This window comes from Rhincodon typus, chromosome 10 (genome assembly GCF_021869965.1).
Source record: "Rhincodon typus isolate 14 chromosome 10, sRhiTyp1.1, whole genome shotgun sequence".
NCBI classification, from domain to species: Eukaryota; Metazoa; Chordata; class Chondrichthyes; order Orectolobiformes; family Rhincodontidae; genus Rhincodon; species Rhincodon typus.
In genome coordinates this window covers 1,886,436-1,904,075 of record NC_063341.1, presented here as the reverse complement: position 1 = coordinate 1,904,075, position 17,640 = coordinate 1,886,436, and the positions used below count along the sequence as shown (strand labels likewise).

General features: G+C 44.0%; 1 protein-coding gene across 8 annotated transcripts in view; it reads left to right on the top strand.

The window, feature by feature from the left end:
- The window catches only part of LOC109915908 (roquin-1-like), a 100,842-nt gene that overhangs the window by 62,920 nt on the left and 20,282 nt on the right, over positions 1 to 17,640 (top strand). For 7 of the 8 annotated variants that reach the window (XM_020515583.2, XM_048601808.1, XM_048601807.1 and 4 more), the window contains 4 exons: positions 2,081 to 2,193; positions 9,001 to 9,300; positions 13,558 to 13,778; positions 14,905 to 15,308. In XM_020515583.2, coding sequence (XP_020371172.2) covers positions 2,081 to 2,193; positions 9,001 to 9,300; positions 13,558 to 13,778; positions 14,905 to 15,308 — 1,038 coding nt within the window. The remainder of the gene's footprint in view (positions 1 to 2,080; positions 2,194 to 9,000; positions 9,301 to 13,557; positions 13,779 to 14,904; positions 15,309 to 17,640) is intronic. The other variant, XM_048601812.1, reaches the window with a different exon arrangement.

Sequence of the window (17,640 nt, the reverse complement as noted above, 5' to 3'; positions counted from 1 at the left end):
TTGTCACATTGCTGTTTCCCGTACCTCACTGTGCACAAATAGTCTGCTTCACTCCCAACTTCAAATGGTGCAGACTGTGTCAGCTCTTTCACAACTCACTGCTTGCCTCCTTCACAAATTATTCAGTACCTGTTTGCAGTGACACAGCAGAGGTGCGGAGCTCACAACACTGAAGTAGATGCTGCATCCCACTGCTCCCTGCTATAACAACTATAATACACCCCTTTTATGCAATGCCATCACACGGTTGGTTATTCGTTTCGGAACCAAAGAAAACCCTACGTAAGTAAGTAACTGGAGAAAAGTAAACCGTACAACCCGTCAGGCTTATTCTGTCATTCACTCCAATCATGGCTGATTATCAGCTTTAACTTCATTTTCCCACCCGCTCCCCAAATCCCTTGATTCCATGGTTCTCCAAAAAATCTTCTGCCTTGACACAACCTCTGTGCTCTAGAAATCTAAAGTTTCACAGCCCTCTATGTGAAAAAGCGCCTCACCTCTGTCCCCCTCCTGTCCTGAGGCTGTTAGCTCGTATTCTGGATTTCCCCTAGCATGGGAAGCAACTTCTATGTCAAGCCCCCTCAGGAATCTTGCATGTTTCAATGAGATCCCCTCTCATTCACTTCTCCTTTCAGGGGCTAATCTAGTGAACTTTTGCCTTACCACCTCCAACGACTATAAGGACTAACTGCTCACAGTATCCCAGGTGTGGCCCCACATTATGATGTTGTGCAATCATCCTGGTCCAAATATGCACTGATTGTTTTTAATTCATAGTGCTTACGTATATAAAGAAAGAATGTCCCTTCATGAAATTCTTTTCGTGTCATCGCGATGATCTAAAGATCCAATATACTTATTGTCATAAGGTAGGAAATCACATAAAATCAAATTGCGCGCACACATCTTACAAACAGCAGTGTTATGAATTTTTTTTGGTGGTGTTGATTTAAGGAGTAAATGTTGGCCAAGCCACAAGAGACAGGTCCCCTGCTTTGTTTAGAATAGGACCATGTGATTGTTAATATACAACTGGGAGGGCAGACAGGGAGCTCTGTTTAACATCTTTTCCAACAGTACGGCATTCCCTCAGGACTGCCTGGGACATCAGTCCATGTTCAGCTTGCTCCGATTACATCCCTGCTACTGGTGATGTCCGCCAAGAATTGAGTTGGGGACAAGCTCAGACGATGGCACTTGCAGCCGATGTTAACCATCAGTGCACGAATGTTTCTATAGTTTGAGAGGCTACATTGATAGAATGGAGCAGCAGCCTTGAAGCAGAGAAGGCCAAGAGGAAATCTAATAGAAACCTTGAAGTTTTAGGTGGAGTAAATTTTTTTTTTAGAAAGTCTCTAATGACTGGTTGACAGGGATAGGCGCTGGCCTAATGGTATAATTACTGGACTGTTAATCCAAAGGCCCAGCTACTACTCTGGGGACCTGGGTTTGAATCCTGCTATGGCAGATGATGAAATTTGAATTCAATTTTTAAAAAAAAAGTCTGGAATTAAGACTCCAATGATGACCATGAAACCGTTGTCGATTGTCGGAACCCATGTGTTTCATTAATGCCCTTTTAGGGAAGGAAACTGCTGTCCTTACCTGGTCTGGCCTACGTGTGACTCCAGACCCACAGTAATGTGTTTTTATTCATTCATTCATTCCCGTGATGATGTTGCAACTGAGCCGTGGCTGGCATTCTGTTCTTGGGCTCCAAGTATCTCGCCCATTCTTTATGTGGGGCTCTTTACACAGTGCTCTTTGGTCTGCTATTGTACTGTGAGGATGTGTGACAGCTGAGCCAGGTCCTCCCTTTAAGCAAGTGTCCACACACCGTTTCCAGCAGGATTGATGCAGTCAAAACCCTCTTGTGGGAATTTGGTTTTCTCTCTAACCTTTTAACAAGCCAGACACTTTGTATTTATGTCTGTGAGAGAGTGTATGAGAAATTCAGCCACCGAGGGAAATGCTAAGACTGCTGTTTGCAATGCCAGGTCCTCTGAGCAGAGAATTGTGTGAGCTACAGGCTGTATACTTCCAAGTCAAGCTTTCTCATTATTTTTCCACAATGCAGTCAGCTCAAAGCAGCAAATACAAAACAAGCATGTGCCGGGACCTGAGGCAGCGGGGAGGCTGTCCTCGAGGAGCCAGTTGCACTTTCGCCCATTCCCAGGATGAACTTGAAAAGTAAGTGACCTCTCAGTTCCTACTTTACACCTACTGAAGTGCTGGGGGTGGGGTGCTCACTGTCAGGGTGCAGCATTGACACTTCACCAAGGAGCATTTGACTGTGATCGTTCCCTATGGCTCCTGTACGTAATCTACTGTTTCTGATGTTGTAACTGTGGAAGTGCTTGCCCCATTAGGAGCTGGTTGTGTTATCCCTATAGAAAGGACGTGGGAGGAATCATCACTCCCTCGCATTTCATTCCCCCACTAGTGACTGTCATATCACTCCCCATATTTCATTCCTTGGCAAGTGTTTGTCATGTCACGTCACTCCACTCCCATTTCAACCCCTTACTCATCTGTCAATCCCAGTTATCCAGTGCCTGTCATGACACTCTTCCACTTCATTCTCTCACCACACCCAACCACATCATTCCCCAAATTTCATTCCCCACTAGCCTCTGACAAACCGCTGTCCCATTTCATTTCTTAGTCAATGTCCAGGTACATCTATTAATCATATGAAAGCTCATCAAAAAGGCTCATCTGTCTCTTCTCATATTTGTTGCCCATCCCTAATTGCCCTTGAACTGGTGAGGCTTGCATGGCCATTTCAGGGGGCAGCTGATAGGCCAGGCTGAGTAAGGCGAGCAGATGTCCTTCCCTGAAAGGCCTTATTGAACCCAATGGGTTTTTATGACAATTGATGATAGTTATCATGGTACCCATCACTGAGACTAGCTTTCAATTCCAGATTTTTATTAATTGAATTTGAATTGCACCAGTTGCCATAGTGATTGGGATTTGATCCTCTGGATTATTTTCTCATTGACATTACCACAATGCCACCATCTCCCTCATGTACTTCTAAAAACGAAAATGAATGCCAGGAATGGGATTGGCATATTCATTGCTAACCCTTGAAGTGGTATAGCTGCATAGCTTAAAAGGGAATGTTGCTAATGATGTGAAATAAAGTAGAATTAACAAGAGATCTCAAGAGTTAATGATACTGTAGGAAATAAATTCTACCATGTTTATAATTATTCAAATTCAGTTCGAGGAAGAGCAACTTGGGTCTCAAACCAGCGTCCTCGAATTAAATCAGGGCAATTAGAGATATGAAGAGAGAGTTGTTTAAATGGCTGGGAAAGTATACTCCAGGGAAAGTCAGTGGATGAATAGCAGCAGATATTTATAGTGATATTTAATGATGCTCAGCAAAAAGTTATTCTAGTCAAAAAGAAGGACTTAATGAGAATAAAGGTGATCAAGGAGAGCATCAAATCAGAAACTAAGGCATACAAATCAACATTAAAATGGTATTAGGTCAGAAGATTGGAATTTTTTTTGGGAACCAGCTGCAGGTGACTAAAATGCTAATAAAGAAGGAGAAAATGAGTTGTGAAAGTAAATTGGCAAGAAATATGAAAGCCAACAGCATGAGCTTTTATGGATATAGATTTAAAACAAAAAGTAGCACAAGTGAGTGTGAGTAAAAGTGAAAATAGGTATTTAGCTTATAATTTAAATCAATAATTTGCATCAGTCTTTACAGTGCTTGACACTACAAACATCTCAAAGATAGAGATCAAATAGACAAGGTGCTTTGTGCTATAACAATGTGCATATGCTATACTTGTCATTCGGTTCAGGCATAAAGTTTAAGAGCAGGGAGGTTCTGCTGGAACTATGTAAAACGTTGGTTAGGCCACAGCTAGAGTGTTGTGTGCAGGTCTAGAATCCATATTATAGGAAAGATGTGATAGCATTGAAGAGGGTGCAGAGCAAAATTACCAAGATGTTGCTTTGGCTGGAGAGTTTCAGTAACAGAGAGATTGGGATAGACTGCCTTCTGAAGAAGGGTCACTGGACCCGAAACATTAACTCTGTTTTCTCTCGACAGATGCTTCCGTACCTGCTGAAATTTTCCAGCAATTTCTGTTTCTGATTTCCAGGGTCTGCAGTTCTTTGTTTTTTTTTTGGGACGAACTGGAGTTGATTTTCTTGGAGCAGAGGAGATTGAGATGTTTTCTTTACTGCTTTAATGAGGGATGTTGGGAATCTGAACGTGGGCCTCAGTTTAGTGTTTCAATCTGAAATCTGTGTCAGTGCAGATTTCCCTTAGCAGTACACTCAAAGTTAGATTAGAATATGTCCTCAATTATGACATAGCAAGGCTGTAAGTTAGCAGCTCCTGACTAACATCTGTCTGTCAGAAAAGGCCATACTATACCTAGACCCTCTCCTGAAAGACACCTGCCTCACAAGCTCCAATACCTTTGTCTTGATCCAATAATCACAAAATAGATCAAATCAAACGTGTTTTATACAAATAAGCAGATGTCACTGCTAGTTACAGTCACATTCAGCAGACCGATCTCCCAAGGACTGTCTTCTACCAAGCAACCAGCCAGACCTTTATGTTCATTTACAGTACGCTAATGTTGCTGACAAGGTCAGTGTTTATTGCCCTTCCCCCAATTATGGACAGCAAGTGGCAGTGAGCTCCCTTCCTGAACTAATGCAGTTCATTTAGTTGGGCAGGAAGTCCCAGTTTTTGAGCTAGTAACAGTGAAGGAGAGGTGATGTAACCTAGCTCTGGAGCTGTACTCCTACAGCTAAGTGGGAAATATTCCATCCCACTCATAACGTCATACAGTGTGGAAACAGACCCTTCAATCCAGCTCATCTATGCTGACCAGGTATCTCAAATGGAACTAATCCCATTTGCCTTCATTTGGCACATATCCCTTAACTTTTCCTATTTATGTAGCTGTCCAAATGTCTTCTAAATATTGTAATTGTTCCCACCTCCTCCACTTCCTCTTGCAGCTCATTCCGTACACGCATCACCCTTTATGTGAAAATATTGCCCCTCAGGTGCCTTTTAAATTTTTTCACCCTCACCTTAAACCCATGTCTTTTATTTCCAGACTTCCCCACCCTGGGATAAAGACTTTGGTTATTCACCTTTCCTGTAACAGGGCGACCAGAATTGTATGCAATATTCTAAAAGTGGCAGCACCAATGTCTTATACAGCCGTAACATGATATCTCAACTCTGGTTTCTGATACTGTAGCTAATAAAGGCCAAACACCACCTTTACCATCCTATGCACCTGCATCCCTTGGTCTCTCTGTTTGACCACACTCCCCAGGGCCCCACCATTAGCTGTATAAGTCCTGGCCTGGTTTGTCTTACCAAAATAGAATACCTCGCATTTATCTCAATTAAATTCCATCTGCCATTCCTCACCTCATTTGCTTAGCTGATCGAGATATCATTGTGGTCTTAGGTAACCTTCACTGTCCACTATACCACCAATTTTGGTGTTGTCAGCCAACTTACTAACTGTGCCAGCTATATTGCCATCCAAATCAATTATGTAAATGACAAAAAGCAGTGGGTCCAGCACTAATCCCTATGGTACACTGCCGGTCATAAGTCTCCGGTCGTGATTTGTGCCTTGTAGATGGTGGACAACAATTGGGAAGAATAGAAGCGATGTTCTCAATGAGTTAGACAGATGTGAGCGGCCTCTGTGGTTTTGCTGCGCAAGTTGTCCTTTTCAAAATAATATGCGTGTGTGGCCACACACAAGAATTGAATGGTAAGTGCCTTGAAAAGGCTGAACACAACATCAGGAAAAAAAAAAGGAAATATTACTGAGGAGTGTGCACTTTTCTGCAGAACCCAACTTCTGACCTGCTCTTGAAGCCACTGTACATTCGTGTTATGAAGCAGATGTTGACCCCCCACTCTGATAACTAAAACTGAAACACCCAGAGAAGCTTGCCTTGCCTCATAGCTTGTGAAAGGAAGTGTGAAAAGTGCTATAAACTGCCTCTCACCACACCCCCCCCCACTCCCCCCACCAAACTGTTACAAAGGAGTGGTTAAACGAAATGAAATCCTTTCACTCACTCTCTATAATCAACAAGTAACAATTTATTTATCTGACAGTGAACAAATTAACAGAACTACTAGCGAATTGAACAATTCCTCCTTCACTACTAACTATTCCTGGGAAAAAAAACAAAGTTCTAATGGTATGCCATTCCAATAAATGTAAGTCCCACTTGTATAAACCAAAATAATGTTTATAAAATTAAAACTTAATCTCTCATATACAGCCAAGATATGTCTTCCAAAATGCTTTGTGCCCTCTCTGCTGATCCTCAGTCCAGAATGCCTTTCTCTGTCGAATTCTTGTGTCAGGAATATTAGCTAAGAGTGTTGCTATACCTTTATTTAGATGATGGGTACTCTGACAGCGTGGAGAATTCTGTGAGAGCCAGTGATTTTTCTCTTTAGAGCTGATGGATTGTTAACTCTATTAGATGGCAGTTGCTCTCACACCTATTTTCAAATGCCCTCTTCTTTTATGCCCTTGATGACCTATTAATTTCTTATACTAGGCTTGGTCCTAGGTCCTCAAAACCTCCAAATTTAAATTTAATTGGTTTATAGCCACTAAGTGCCTGGCTTAAATTACAGGGGTTCTCCTATAACATGTTCCAGCAATGTGAATTTGCTATAATGTGATTGACAAATATGGGAACGGTATTTGTAAAACACGAACTTATGTTGGCTATAACACGATTCCATAGTGTATGGATTGCTCTTTGCACTATTTTGAATACAATGTTATTCAGGTTTATAACGCATTTTAATCATACAATTAACTTCAATGCTAATGGGCTACATAGGAAAGAAAGGTCAGATTCCTCAGCTTCACTTATCCGAAAATCTGTCCAGAAGACTCTGGCAATGGAATGTCATGTCAGATCAGCATTTAAATGGAGAAGGGAATTTTACTAAAAATTGCCGACATGTCAATTTCAGGGGAGTTTCATGGAGGGTTGCTGGCTGTGAGCTCTATCTCTCATGATTTTACACTGCTCACCTCCTTTGGATCATACTCGCACTATCGTACAGTACTGACCGTTGCTGGGATTTCCAGTGGTCAGACTCTATTGAAAGCCCAGCTGTCACTTCATTGTAAATACAAGGTCAGATTCGTAGATGTATTGCCTCTTTGCAGCATCACTTGATAGATAAACTGTCATTATAACTGTAGCTATGAGATTGAAGCTACACAGGTGAGGAAGAATTTTGGAAAACATAATTGTGGCCTTATAATAGGGGCCTTTGTGCCCCTAACCCCACTTTTCCCATAGACCTCATTATTTACGTAGTGTGATTTTCTATAGCACAATGTTGTGTTGGAACGCAACTTTCGTGCTATAGCAGAACCCCCTGTAATTGGCTGAATTTCAAACTGGGTGCCTTAATAATATAACAAACTGCTGCCTGGGTTGCTAACTACACAGCCTTTTAATCCAATGGCTCAGTTTCAGGCTTGGGAAAAAAAACACATCATTTAAAGGGACCACGCGCTCTTCCCCCCCTCCCCCTCCCCCACCCCCCAAATCATTTCACAAACACTGATGAAACCCAAAAAGAGCAGATTATCTGTGAGTAAGACAGCTAACGATGACCACTGCTGGTGAGATGGTTTATGGTTAGCAATTAAAATATATTTAATATTTGACTGGAAGCCAATGTCATCACTGCTATCCGTAATCACGTGTGTAGAATTAATTCCTGATGACACTATCTAGTTACACATCAGGAAATTCTTCAGTTTTCCAGCCTGGTTGATTTGTATTCCTGAAAGTTTCATCACATGACATCCTCCATGAAATGCACATTCCCACTCCTGCCATTAGTCACCAGGCTCATGTGTCCTTGTGACACACCAGCTTGGGCATTTTTGGAGCTCTTTGCTACCCAGTTGGACAATGGAAATAGGCCGCTCAACCCTTTGAACCTGCTCTGCTCTGAGCTGTTTGTGCTCCTAATTCCATGCTCCTGTCAACCCCTGATAATGTTAGATTCTCGGCAGAATCAATCTGGGTTCTGAAGGACACTTGTGTAGACTCTATATATTCTGTTTCTCTGTTCACAGATGCTGCCAGACCAAAGGAGTTTCTCCAGGACTTACTGTTTTTATTTAAGGATCTATCTACTTCTGTTTTTAAAACAAAAATCAACGATCCCGTCTCCACAATTTTGAGGAAGAGAATTACAAAGTTGGTTAGCCCTCAAAACGAAGAAAATCTCCTCGTGTCTGGGCTGAAAGGCCAATCCCTAATTTTTAAGTGCCCCTAGTTCAGAACTCCCCCACAAGAGGAAGCGTTTCCACGTTCATCTTGTCAAGATCATTTGGGATCTTTATAAACTTCAATCAAATCACCCTTCACTCTTCAAAACTCTAGTGGAAGCAAAGATGATCCTTGTCTATTAATGAAATGACAGCAAAGTACATTTATATCATGTTCAAATATAGTTTTTGTTACCATGACCCTGTGTTTTTTCCCTCTTGGATTTTACTTAGTGTACCTACTGGAAGTTTTGGCTTTAGGACTCACTGCAATGTACTGATTTCTGGTCATAACCCCAAGTCTGCAGAACATGAGTGAACAGACTCCAATTTATAATGAATGATGGAGACTTCCTGAAATTGCAGGAGATCTTCTTTGTCACTCCTTGGACTTCCTGCTGAACAGTTTACTTCATGCTGCACTGAGCAACTTTCAGGGCCAGAAGTGTTCCCTGTTGTCACCCAACGTGCTGTCTCTGGCAGGGCTCCATCCCTTCCTCACTATATCGCCCCAGCACCTCCGCCCTCCAACTCTATCTCTCTGGCGCTAATTGAACTGGCTCCATTGGGTGCATCAGGCCTTTCACAGACCTTTATTGAAGTGCACCATTTGACTTCTTGATAATGTGTCTCCCTCTCTGTCTCCCACCACCAGATTTCGCATGCGGAACAAGAGGTTAGCAGCCGGCCGGACCCTCAGCCAGTCCCTGACCCAGCTCAGCAAGGTTGGAGGGGTGATGTCGGTAACGTCCAACACCTTATCGGACGAGGGCTCCTTGGAAACTGGCACGAAGCCTGTGTCCATTCAGAACGGCATGGTGGCAGCGAGCAGCAGCATTGCACAGCTGATCTCCCGTGGCACCGACTGTGCCTACGACCTCACCATGAAGTCGGGCAAGATGAGCGACATGAGCATGAGCGCACCAGGCTCGGTGTCGGGATCACCACCTGACTCGTAAGGAAACCGTATAAAACTATGCTGTTAAGTACTGTTAACACAGCCACAGAGTCCATCACCTGTTCTAGCTGCCAGGAAGGTAGGAATCTCAGTGCCATCTCTGGAGGTCACCCTGCAACCAGGGGCAAGGATGGAGCTCTCAGGTCTTGGTGGCACTCCTAACAAGGGCTTCCACCCTGCAACCCAAGCCTGGAACCAGGGTAATGAGCCCTAATGTACTCTTGTGTCCTGGACCCTGCTTGCAACATCCTACCATTCACCACCAGTTCCATTCTGTCTGTCCCAGATCTGGGGGAAATGGATCTCCCTCCAAGGTTCATTCATTGAATGATTACAGCGTAGAAGGAAGCCATTCAGACTGGCCTATCCATGCTAGATCCCTGTGAAAGCTATTTACCTAGTTCCCACCCTTTTTCCATGGCTCTGTGAATCTTTTCAAATAATTATTTGATTCCAATTTGAAGCTCACAATTTAATGTGCTTGTACAATGCACTCGGCAGGGTATTCCAGATTCTGAGCACACACTATGACAAAGTCTTTACCTCAGACTAAAGAATCTCGTGAGGGGCAATCATTCACATTGTTTGAACGCCCCCTGTAAAATTGCATAGAAAACCATTTAAGAGAGAGCTTGCCTTTATAAAGTGCCTTTGATAACCTTGGCCTTCCCATACATGATCTGCAGTTAATGAATTGTCAACACTGCAATGTAGAAAATGCAGCAACCAATTTTTACACAGAAAGATTCCCACAAACAGCCAAAAGAAAATCCAGATGCTCTAATCTTGGCAATGTTGGTTGAGGTAGAAGTGTTTGTTCAGGTCATCTGGGAGAACTCTCCCTGCTGCTCTTCTTAGGAACTAGTATCATGGCATCTTTGATGTCAACCTGACAGGCCAGATGGGGTCTCTGTTTAACTTTTCATTTTGAGAACTGGTGCTGGAGATATTTTGGGACTGCCCAAGTTTAGTTTGGGAGGCTGAGCTCATGACATTGAGATTCAGAAACTGGGGTGGGTGCTCCACCAAGTCACAGGTAGCATTGGATAAAGGAGAGAATAGCAAACTACGTAATAGTTGTGTGCTGAGGATTTTGAGGGGTAAATCTGAACTTGGTGTAATCACTGAACCTGTGTATATGCACACATTCAGATGGATCGAGAATGTCTGTAAGAGTAGCTGGTAGGATTTGGGGGCAGGCATAGTTAATGAATTAGTAACCAAGGCCTGTATGGGGTAGTAAGGTGAGTGGGGCAGGGATGGTGTTGTGAAGAGCATTTGTGAAGGCATCAGCTCAATAGCTGGTGAACTGAGGGACTAAACACCTTGACATTCCAACAAGACTATGAGTAAGCATGGTTGAATCAGTGCGAAATGTCATCCTGGAGATGCTGACCAGAGGAGAGTGAGAATTGTTGAAAGCCAGGTTTTCAGGGGCATTGCACTGCAGTTTCTCAGAGAAGTGGTTTCTGCCAGGTTCCTTGCCCACATTCTTCTTCTTCCTTTGCCTGATGACAATCCCATTCTACTCAAACCAAAAGCAAGATACTGCAGATGCTTCAGTACAATCTGATGCGTTTTGCTCCTTTGTGGCAGAGAGTTGTATATTCTCATCATCCCTGTACAAAGAAATCCTCCCTCACTGTTTCTCCCCCGCCTTGTCTTGGAAAGAAAACATAATCCTATGCAATCTCCTCACCAAGCAGCTCCGTGGTTCATGAGCTAAAGTAGTTCTGTTGAGTCCTGTGTGACTCAAACTCAGAACCAGTAACATGGGTATATAGAAACAGGAAAAGACACCATTCCACCCCTCTCTAGTCAGCTCCTCATTCAATTCGATCTTAACTGAACTATGTACTAGAGTCACCCAGCTGCCTTGGTTTTGTATCCACTGATATCCATATCTTCAACATCTCAATTAGATTACCCACCCCCTCAACTGGTCTGTACAATCTGTTTCACCTTTTTCTTCCAGGAATAAGTGGTAAATCGTTTTTTTCCCTTTATTCAAGGGATATGGTCACCATTTGTTGCATGTTCCTGATTGCCCTTGTACTAATCGACTTGCTGGGCCATTTCGGAGGCCAGTTAAGAGACACTTTATTACATTGCTGAGAGTCTGGAGTCACGTAAGCCAGTAAGAATTGTCAATTCCCTTCCCGAAAGTACATGAATAGACCAAATGGCTTTTTATATCAATTGATGATGGGTCTCATGGGTACCGTGACTGGCTTCCAATTCCAGATGTTATTACGTAACTAAAATAGATCCCACCACAGTTGAAAGTTTGTGGTCATGTCTCCAGAGCTTTAGCCTATGCCACTGAATTACTAGTCCCCTAACATTACTACGATCCCACTGACTGCCCTTGTGAGCCACCACCTTAAACCATTGTAGTCCAATGCAGGTAAGATGATTTAAGAGTCAGATGCATTGGTGTGGAATTGGAGTTGTGGATAGGCCCTGATCATAAAAAAATGTTGGGTTTCCTTCTTAGAACAACATTCATGAGCCAGTTATAAATATAGATAACATTGTGGAGCTGGCGGAACACAGCAGGCCAAGAAGCATCAGAGGGGCAGTAAAGCTGACACTTTGGGTCAGGAACCAGTTGGGGTTTTTTGCAACAGCCTGGTGTGCTCATACTTGCTTTCGCTGAGACCAACTCTTCATTTCTAGGTTTTGAAAACACAGTTAAATTTCTCAATGACTTAGTGGTATTTTAACAAATTTTTCTGGATTATTAACCTCCAGATTACCAGTATCAAACCCACTGTGCATTCAATCCCCAGTACAGTTGCACAAACCATAAATTCTGAGTTCAAATCCCACAGTGTTAAATTGTGAAATTAGATTCTCACGGTTGGTTTATTTGCGAGCTCTGAGGAGGGAAACCTGCTGACCATACCCAGACTCTGGTCCCACACTGAAGTGGCACAGCTATAAGCTACGAGCAATCATTCTGATGTTTAGCAATGAGCGTTATCACTCTGCAGTGTCTTGAGCTAAAGACTCACTAGCACCATCTTGGATCAGTTGATCTCTTGGCACTGTTGAGAACAAGAACAGGATGGTTCTATCTGATATCCTTCCCAGCATGTATCCAGCAATCAACATCACTGAAACATTTGAGAGGAGGCTACTCGGCCCTTCGAGCTTGCTCTGCCATTCGATACAATGACTTTACCTGCTAATTCCTACATATCCCTAGTAATCTTTCACCCCCTTGGTCATCCAGAATCTGTCTACCTCTGCCTTAAAATATTTAAAGATTCTGCATTCACTACCTTTTGTGAGGAAGGAAATTCCGAAGACCGGTCCTTCGAGCAAGGGTATGATTTCTCGTCTCCGTTTTAAATGGGTGACCCTTCATTTTTAAACTATGAACCTTAGTTCTAGCTGTGGAAAAATTAATGGTTAAATTATTATCTTCTATAGGCTTACAGTCATGCTGTAGGATCTTGCTATGTGCCAAATGGCAATGCACTGCCTACATTACAGGGGTGATGACACTTCATTGGCAGACAGGCACTTTGAGAGGCCCTGAATTGATGAAAGCTGCTTTAGACCTGCAGGTTTTCCTTTATCTTGCACCCAACGGTGGGCAGTAATGAGTGTTCCTGCTAGCAATTGCCCACATCCCAAGAGCAAAGAAATGCTTTCAAGAGCAGGATGAATGTTGGTCAAACCTCCAATGCTCTGGAAGTCCCAATCATAAGGTTACCTTCTGTACTTGAAGTAGCAGTTTCTCTAGTCATTGTGGAGCTAGCTACACAGATCCAGCACAACAGTTCCCATGTCTCCAAAACCGAAACAGACTAAAGCTCTCTGCCCTGCCGTTCCCCCACAAGATCATGCTCTTGCGTTGACTCCTAATGTTAAAGTCAGTCCACAGTATCCAGTGAGTGTACAAGGCCCATTGAGGTACTGGTTTCAGTCTTCTGGTGACTCACTGTCACCACCTTCTGCCAGTTGTCACAAGTGAGCTGAGAGCTACTGGCTGGCTGCCTTATCCACAGACTCTGGTCAGAAGGATTAAAATGACCATAAGGCTCTTCTGTGATCTGGGAAGGTAGCTGCATCTGAGCTCTGACCACGATGACTCTAATGGACAGGCTCATCACCAGCTTTGTGTGGAAGCACCAGTGTTTCCCTCCCTCTCTCTCGCGCATGCTGTCTCTGTGTCTCTAACATCAGAGTGTATGTCTCAAGATCAGCTCAAGCTGACTGTCTGTCTCCTGTATCTCTCGGCAGGATGGAAATGTCCCAGAAGAACTCGCTCGGTGCCTTGCCCATCAATACCCTGTCTGTGCCACCCCGGATCAGTGCGGAGATGCCACCCATGCCAGTCTCCAAGCCAATTCAGATGGTGCCGCGGGGATCGCAAATGTACCCGCCCACTCAGCAACCGGACGTGTACTACCAGGACCCGCGGAGCTCTGCAACTTCGTACGAGGCTGCACAGTGTCCACCAAGTGAGTAGTCTTCCCCTTTTTTTGTGAAAACACGGTCAGCATCCTGTAACAGATCCAGAGTGAGGATCCCTGACAAAGATCCTGCAGAAACCATCCATACTACATTTGGACGGAGGACGGAAGCCCACCAGGTCGTGTGGTGAGCTCTCGGGTCTCTAGAGCCCTGTCCCAAGGAAGGCGCCACTGGGACTCTGGTTTCTGGAGCAAAAATCTCCAACTCCATGCAGAGAAAGACAGCAGTCACTCTCCTGTGGAGCTGGATGAACACGGCAGGCCAGGCAGCATCTGAGGAGCAGGAAAGCTGACGTTTCAGGTCCTTGAAGGGTCCAGACCCGAAACGTCAGCTTTCCTGCTCCTCTGATGCTGCCCGGCCTGCTGTGTTCATCCAGCTCCACACCTTGTTATCTCAGAATCTCCAGCATCGGCAGTTCCTGCTATCTCTGAGTCACTCTACTGTGTTCTACACTGTGACCACAAGGTGGTGCTGCCACTCCAGTTGGTTCCTTTGCAAAGCCAAAGCAGCTCTGCAAGTATATGAGAGAATGGATGAAGCCATCTTCCGATGGGCACCTACTCTCTGAGCGTGGCCTGTGGCCAAAAACATTGCCCTGCCCTTTGTCCCATAGACCACTTGAATTTGCACTGTTCCGCACTTGCTGCTGAGCTATGTGAGATGATTCATGTTGACACAGTTTGAGGCGGAACCCAGCTCCGTTTAGAAATGTATCTGAACATACACAAACATCTCCGTTAAATTCAAGATCCTGTCTACCTTGTCAAGTGGATATGAAAAATCCAATGGCGCCATCTTGTAAGAGAAGCAGGGGCCCTGACCAAAATGTACCCCTCAATTAAAGTCACTGCACTAAATTATCAAACGTTACCATGTTCTGTTGTGAGAGCTTTGTATTTCTTGTATTAGAACACTAACTGCTCGTCACAGGTATGTAATTGACTGAAAAAAAGAGTTTTCCTGGTACTGTGAAAGATGCTACATAAATACATGCATCCATTTATGTGCATAAAACACTCAATTGGACTCCAGCTACTCTTCAGTATCCTCACTTTTGATAGTTTGCAACACAACATGTACATACTATGCTGAAGCCTCCTTTTGTTTTACCAGACCTTTACTATCCTCACCATTCTTCAGGAACTGTGACTCCATACCTGCCGCAGTATCGACGGACTAGCAATGTGCCAGAACCTCCAATGCCCCCTTCCACCCTTCAGTACCAGGACCATTACCCAGCCTACATTTCAGAGAGGATGGGAAGTTCTCAGTACTCTAGCCCTCAGCAGTACCCACTGGCACAGCCGGTGTCAGGAATGTACCCAGCACATTACGATGGGCGCCGGGTTTACCATCCTCCACAGTCCTACACGAGGGAGGAAATGCGAAACAGCCCGATACCCGTGGATTTGCCATCTGCCGTCACCAACTATGTCACAGAGCCCAGAGACCGCTATGCCCCTGAAAACTACTACACTGTGAGTCCTCACCCCAACCAGATCAGACCTCCTTACAGGGTAAGTGTTGAATCTGCCTTGAGCATCATGTGTTTGTGTTTTGTGTGATATTGATACTATCTGCTGGTGTCAGTCTGTGCTACACTGCCACAATGAATCTCTCCTGAGCCCAATTCCTCACCTCTGTTCCACACAGTGATAAAACACCACTTAATACCTGTGGAGTAAACATTGGGCTGGCATTTAATCCCAGCATCTCCATCAGGCAGTGGGGAAATGTTGGTCTACCGCATGATACTAACATCTCCCCATTCTCAATTCCACTGATCTCCACCCTGACAGTGAGAGGGGAAAATGATGCAGGCTTGCGGAACACAGGATTGACCCGTTAAAATGCTGAAGCACTTGCCGCTTGTCCTTCACAGTCTGTTCAAACTGTGCCTGAGTTCCGTGTGTACCACTGCCCTGTGCTAGATCAGTCCAGTACCACCTCGCTTTTCAGGTAGTGTTGTCCTACTCTGAGCTATGCAAGGATTCACATTTTATCACTTGTCCCTGCTGACAGTTCGGGGACAGTCTGGAATTTCATGAGCTGTAAAACGTACAAGAGGTGGTGAAGGGTGGGGAAGGTCTGATTTGAAGCAAAGGAAATCTGTATAAAAATGTGGAGGACGTGCTAATGAGGATTTCTTCCAGCTTCCATTGAAAATTACAACAGTGAGAAAGGAAGAGTGCAAGGGGAAAAAGTGGAGCAATTTGATAGAATAACTTTTTAAAATGAGGAAGACATTCTTAAAAACAGAATGGGAACGAAGTGGAGAAGTCACTGAGTCACAATGGCTGCAACCTGCACTAATGAGAGAGGTTTTGAATTTAATCCCTACAAATACCCTTGGGCAAATAATTATTATGGCCTTATACTATTATTCTAATATTCTGCTCAAGCTGGGTGCAAACCAGGGAACTGTGGAAAATTTAGCCTAATGCCATTGAAGGTTCAGAGAATACAGCATCGGACAAAATTAAAAGGCAGAGCTTAATTAGTGACCCCTGGAGGGGATCAGATGGTGTGCATTGATAAAGGAAGTGAAATGGCACTCTTTGAAGTTTTCAAAAGCTTTAGTTTGCTGAGTTGCTGAATGAGAGACTTGGTTGTAAAATTAAGGATACATGATATGAAGGGAAATGTGGCAAAGACCAGGAAAGTGAGAGTAGGGGGTAAGGGATGGTTTGTAGGTAAGCGTGATATAAGTGGTGGTGTCTGCACAGGTCAGGTTTGAGGTCATTACTGTCCTCAGCATAGATGACTTGGGGTCCAAAATCAAAATCTGCATCTGACAAGGAGTAGTAATCTTGTGTTTGTGTGTTCAGAATTACTGAGAGATGGCATGAACAGAAACACACTGGATGACGGTTCATGCAAAGCAATGATCGATTTTGAGAGAGTGAATAAGGAGGAGAAATATACATTCAGTAGTAGGGAGGCACGGCAGTTCAGTGGTTAGCACTGTTCAATTCCAACCTCGGGCAACTGTCTGTGTGGAGTTTGCAGATTCTCCCCATGTCTGCATGGTTTTCCTCTGGGTGCTCCAGTTTCTTCCCACAGTCCAAAGATGTGCAGGTTAGGTGGATTGGCCATGCTAAATTGCCAATAGTATTCAGGGATGTCCTGGCTTAGGTGGATTTGTCATAGGAAATGCAGGGTTACAGGGATATGGTAGGGGTTTGGGTCCAGGTGGGATGCTTTTCAGACGGTCTGTGTAGACTCGATGGGCTGAATGGCCTATCCCCACACTGCAGGGATTCTATGATTCTATAATGTTAAGAAGAATGAGAGCAGCAGATTTGACAGTTTAAAACTGGAGGGGTGAGGAGGAGATTCGTGTGTAAGTTGATGAACATTTGAAATGGTAGACTTTATTGGGCATGGGTGTTACACTTCAGGTAGGTACGAAGGACACCAGTAAGAAGTAGTTGTCCTTGTGAAGAGTGGGCTAAAGAAACGAGGGCACCATTCACACAAATTAAGAGGAATGTGGTCACGGTATCCAAAGCAAGGGGAGGGTTTGAAAATGTGAATCAGAATAAACTATCCCAACTGGTCAGTGAGTCAGTTATAAGAGAAGATGAATTTAAGGTCAGCAACAGAGAGAAGTAAGGGTCAAGGTGAAGGGACAAGTACTACCCATAATAGCTTGGATAACGTAGATTCAGTAGGCTGTGGGATGTAGGAATAAGTCTAAGGGAATGGAATTTATTTTAGAGAATTTGTGCAGTAGTGGTGGACAGGCTTGTCTCCTGCTTCACTGAACAATCAGGTCACTGTATGGTCGTTGAGCATTTCCTTGTGTGTGTGTCTGTCTAACTCTAACTCTAACTGCCCACTGCCCCC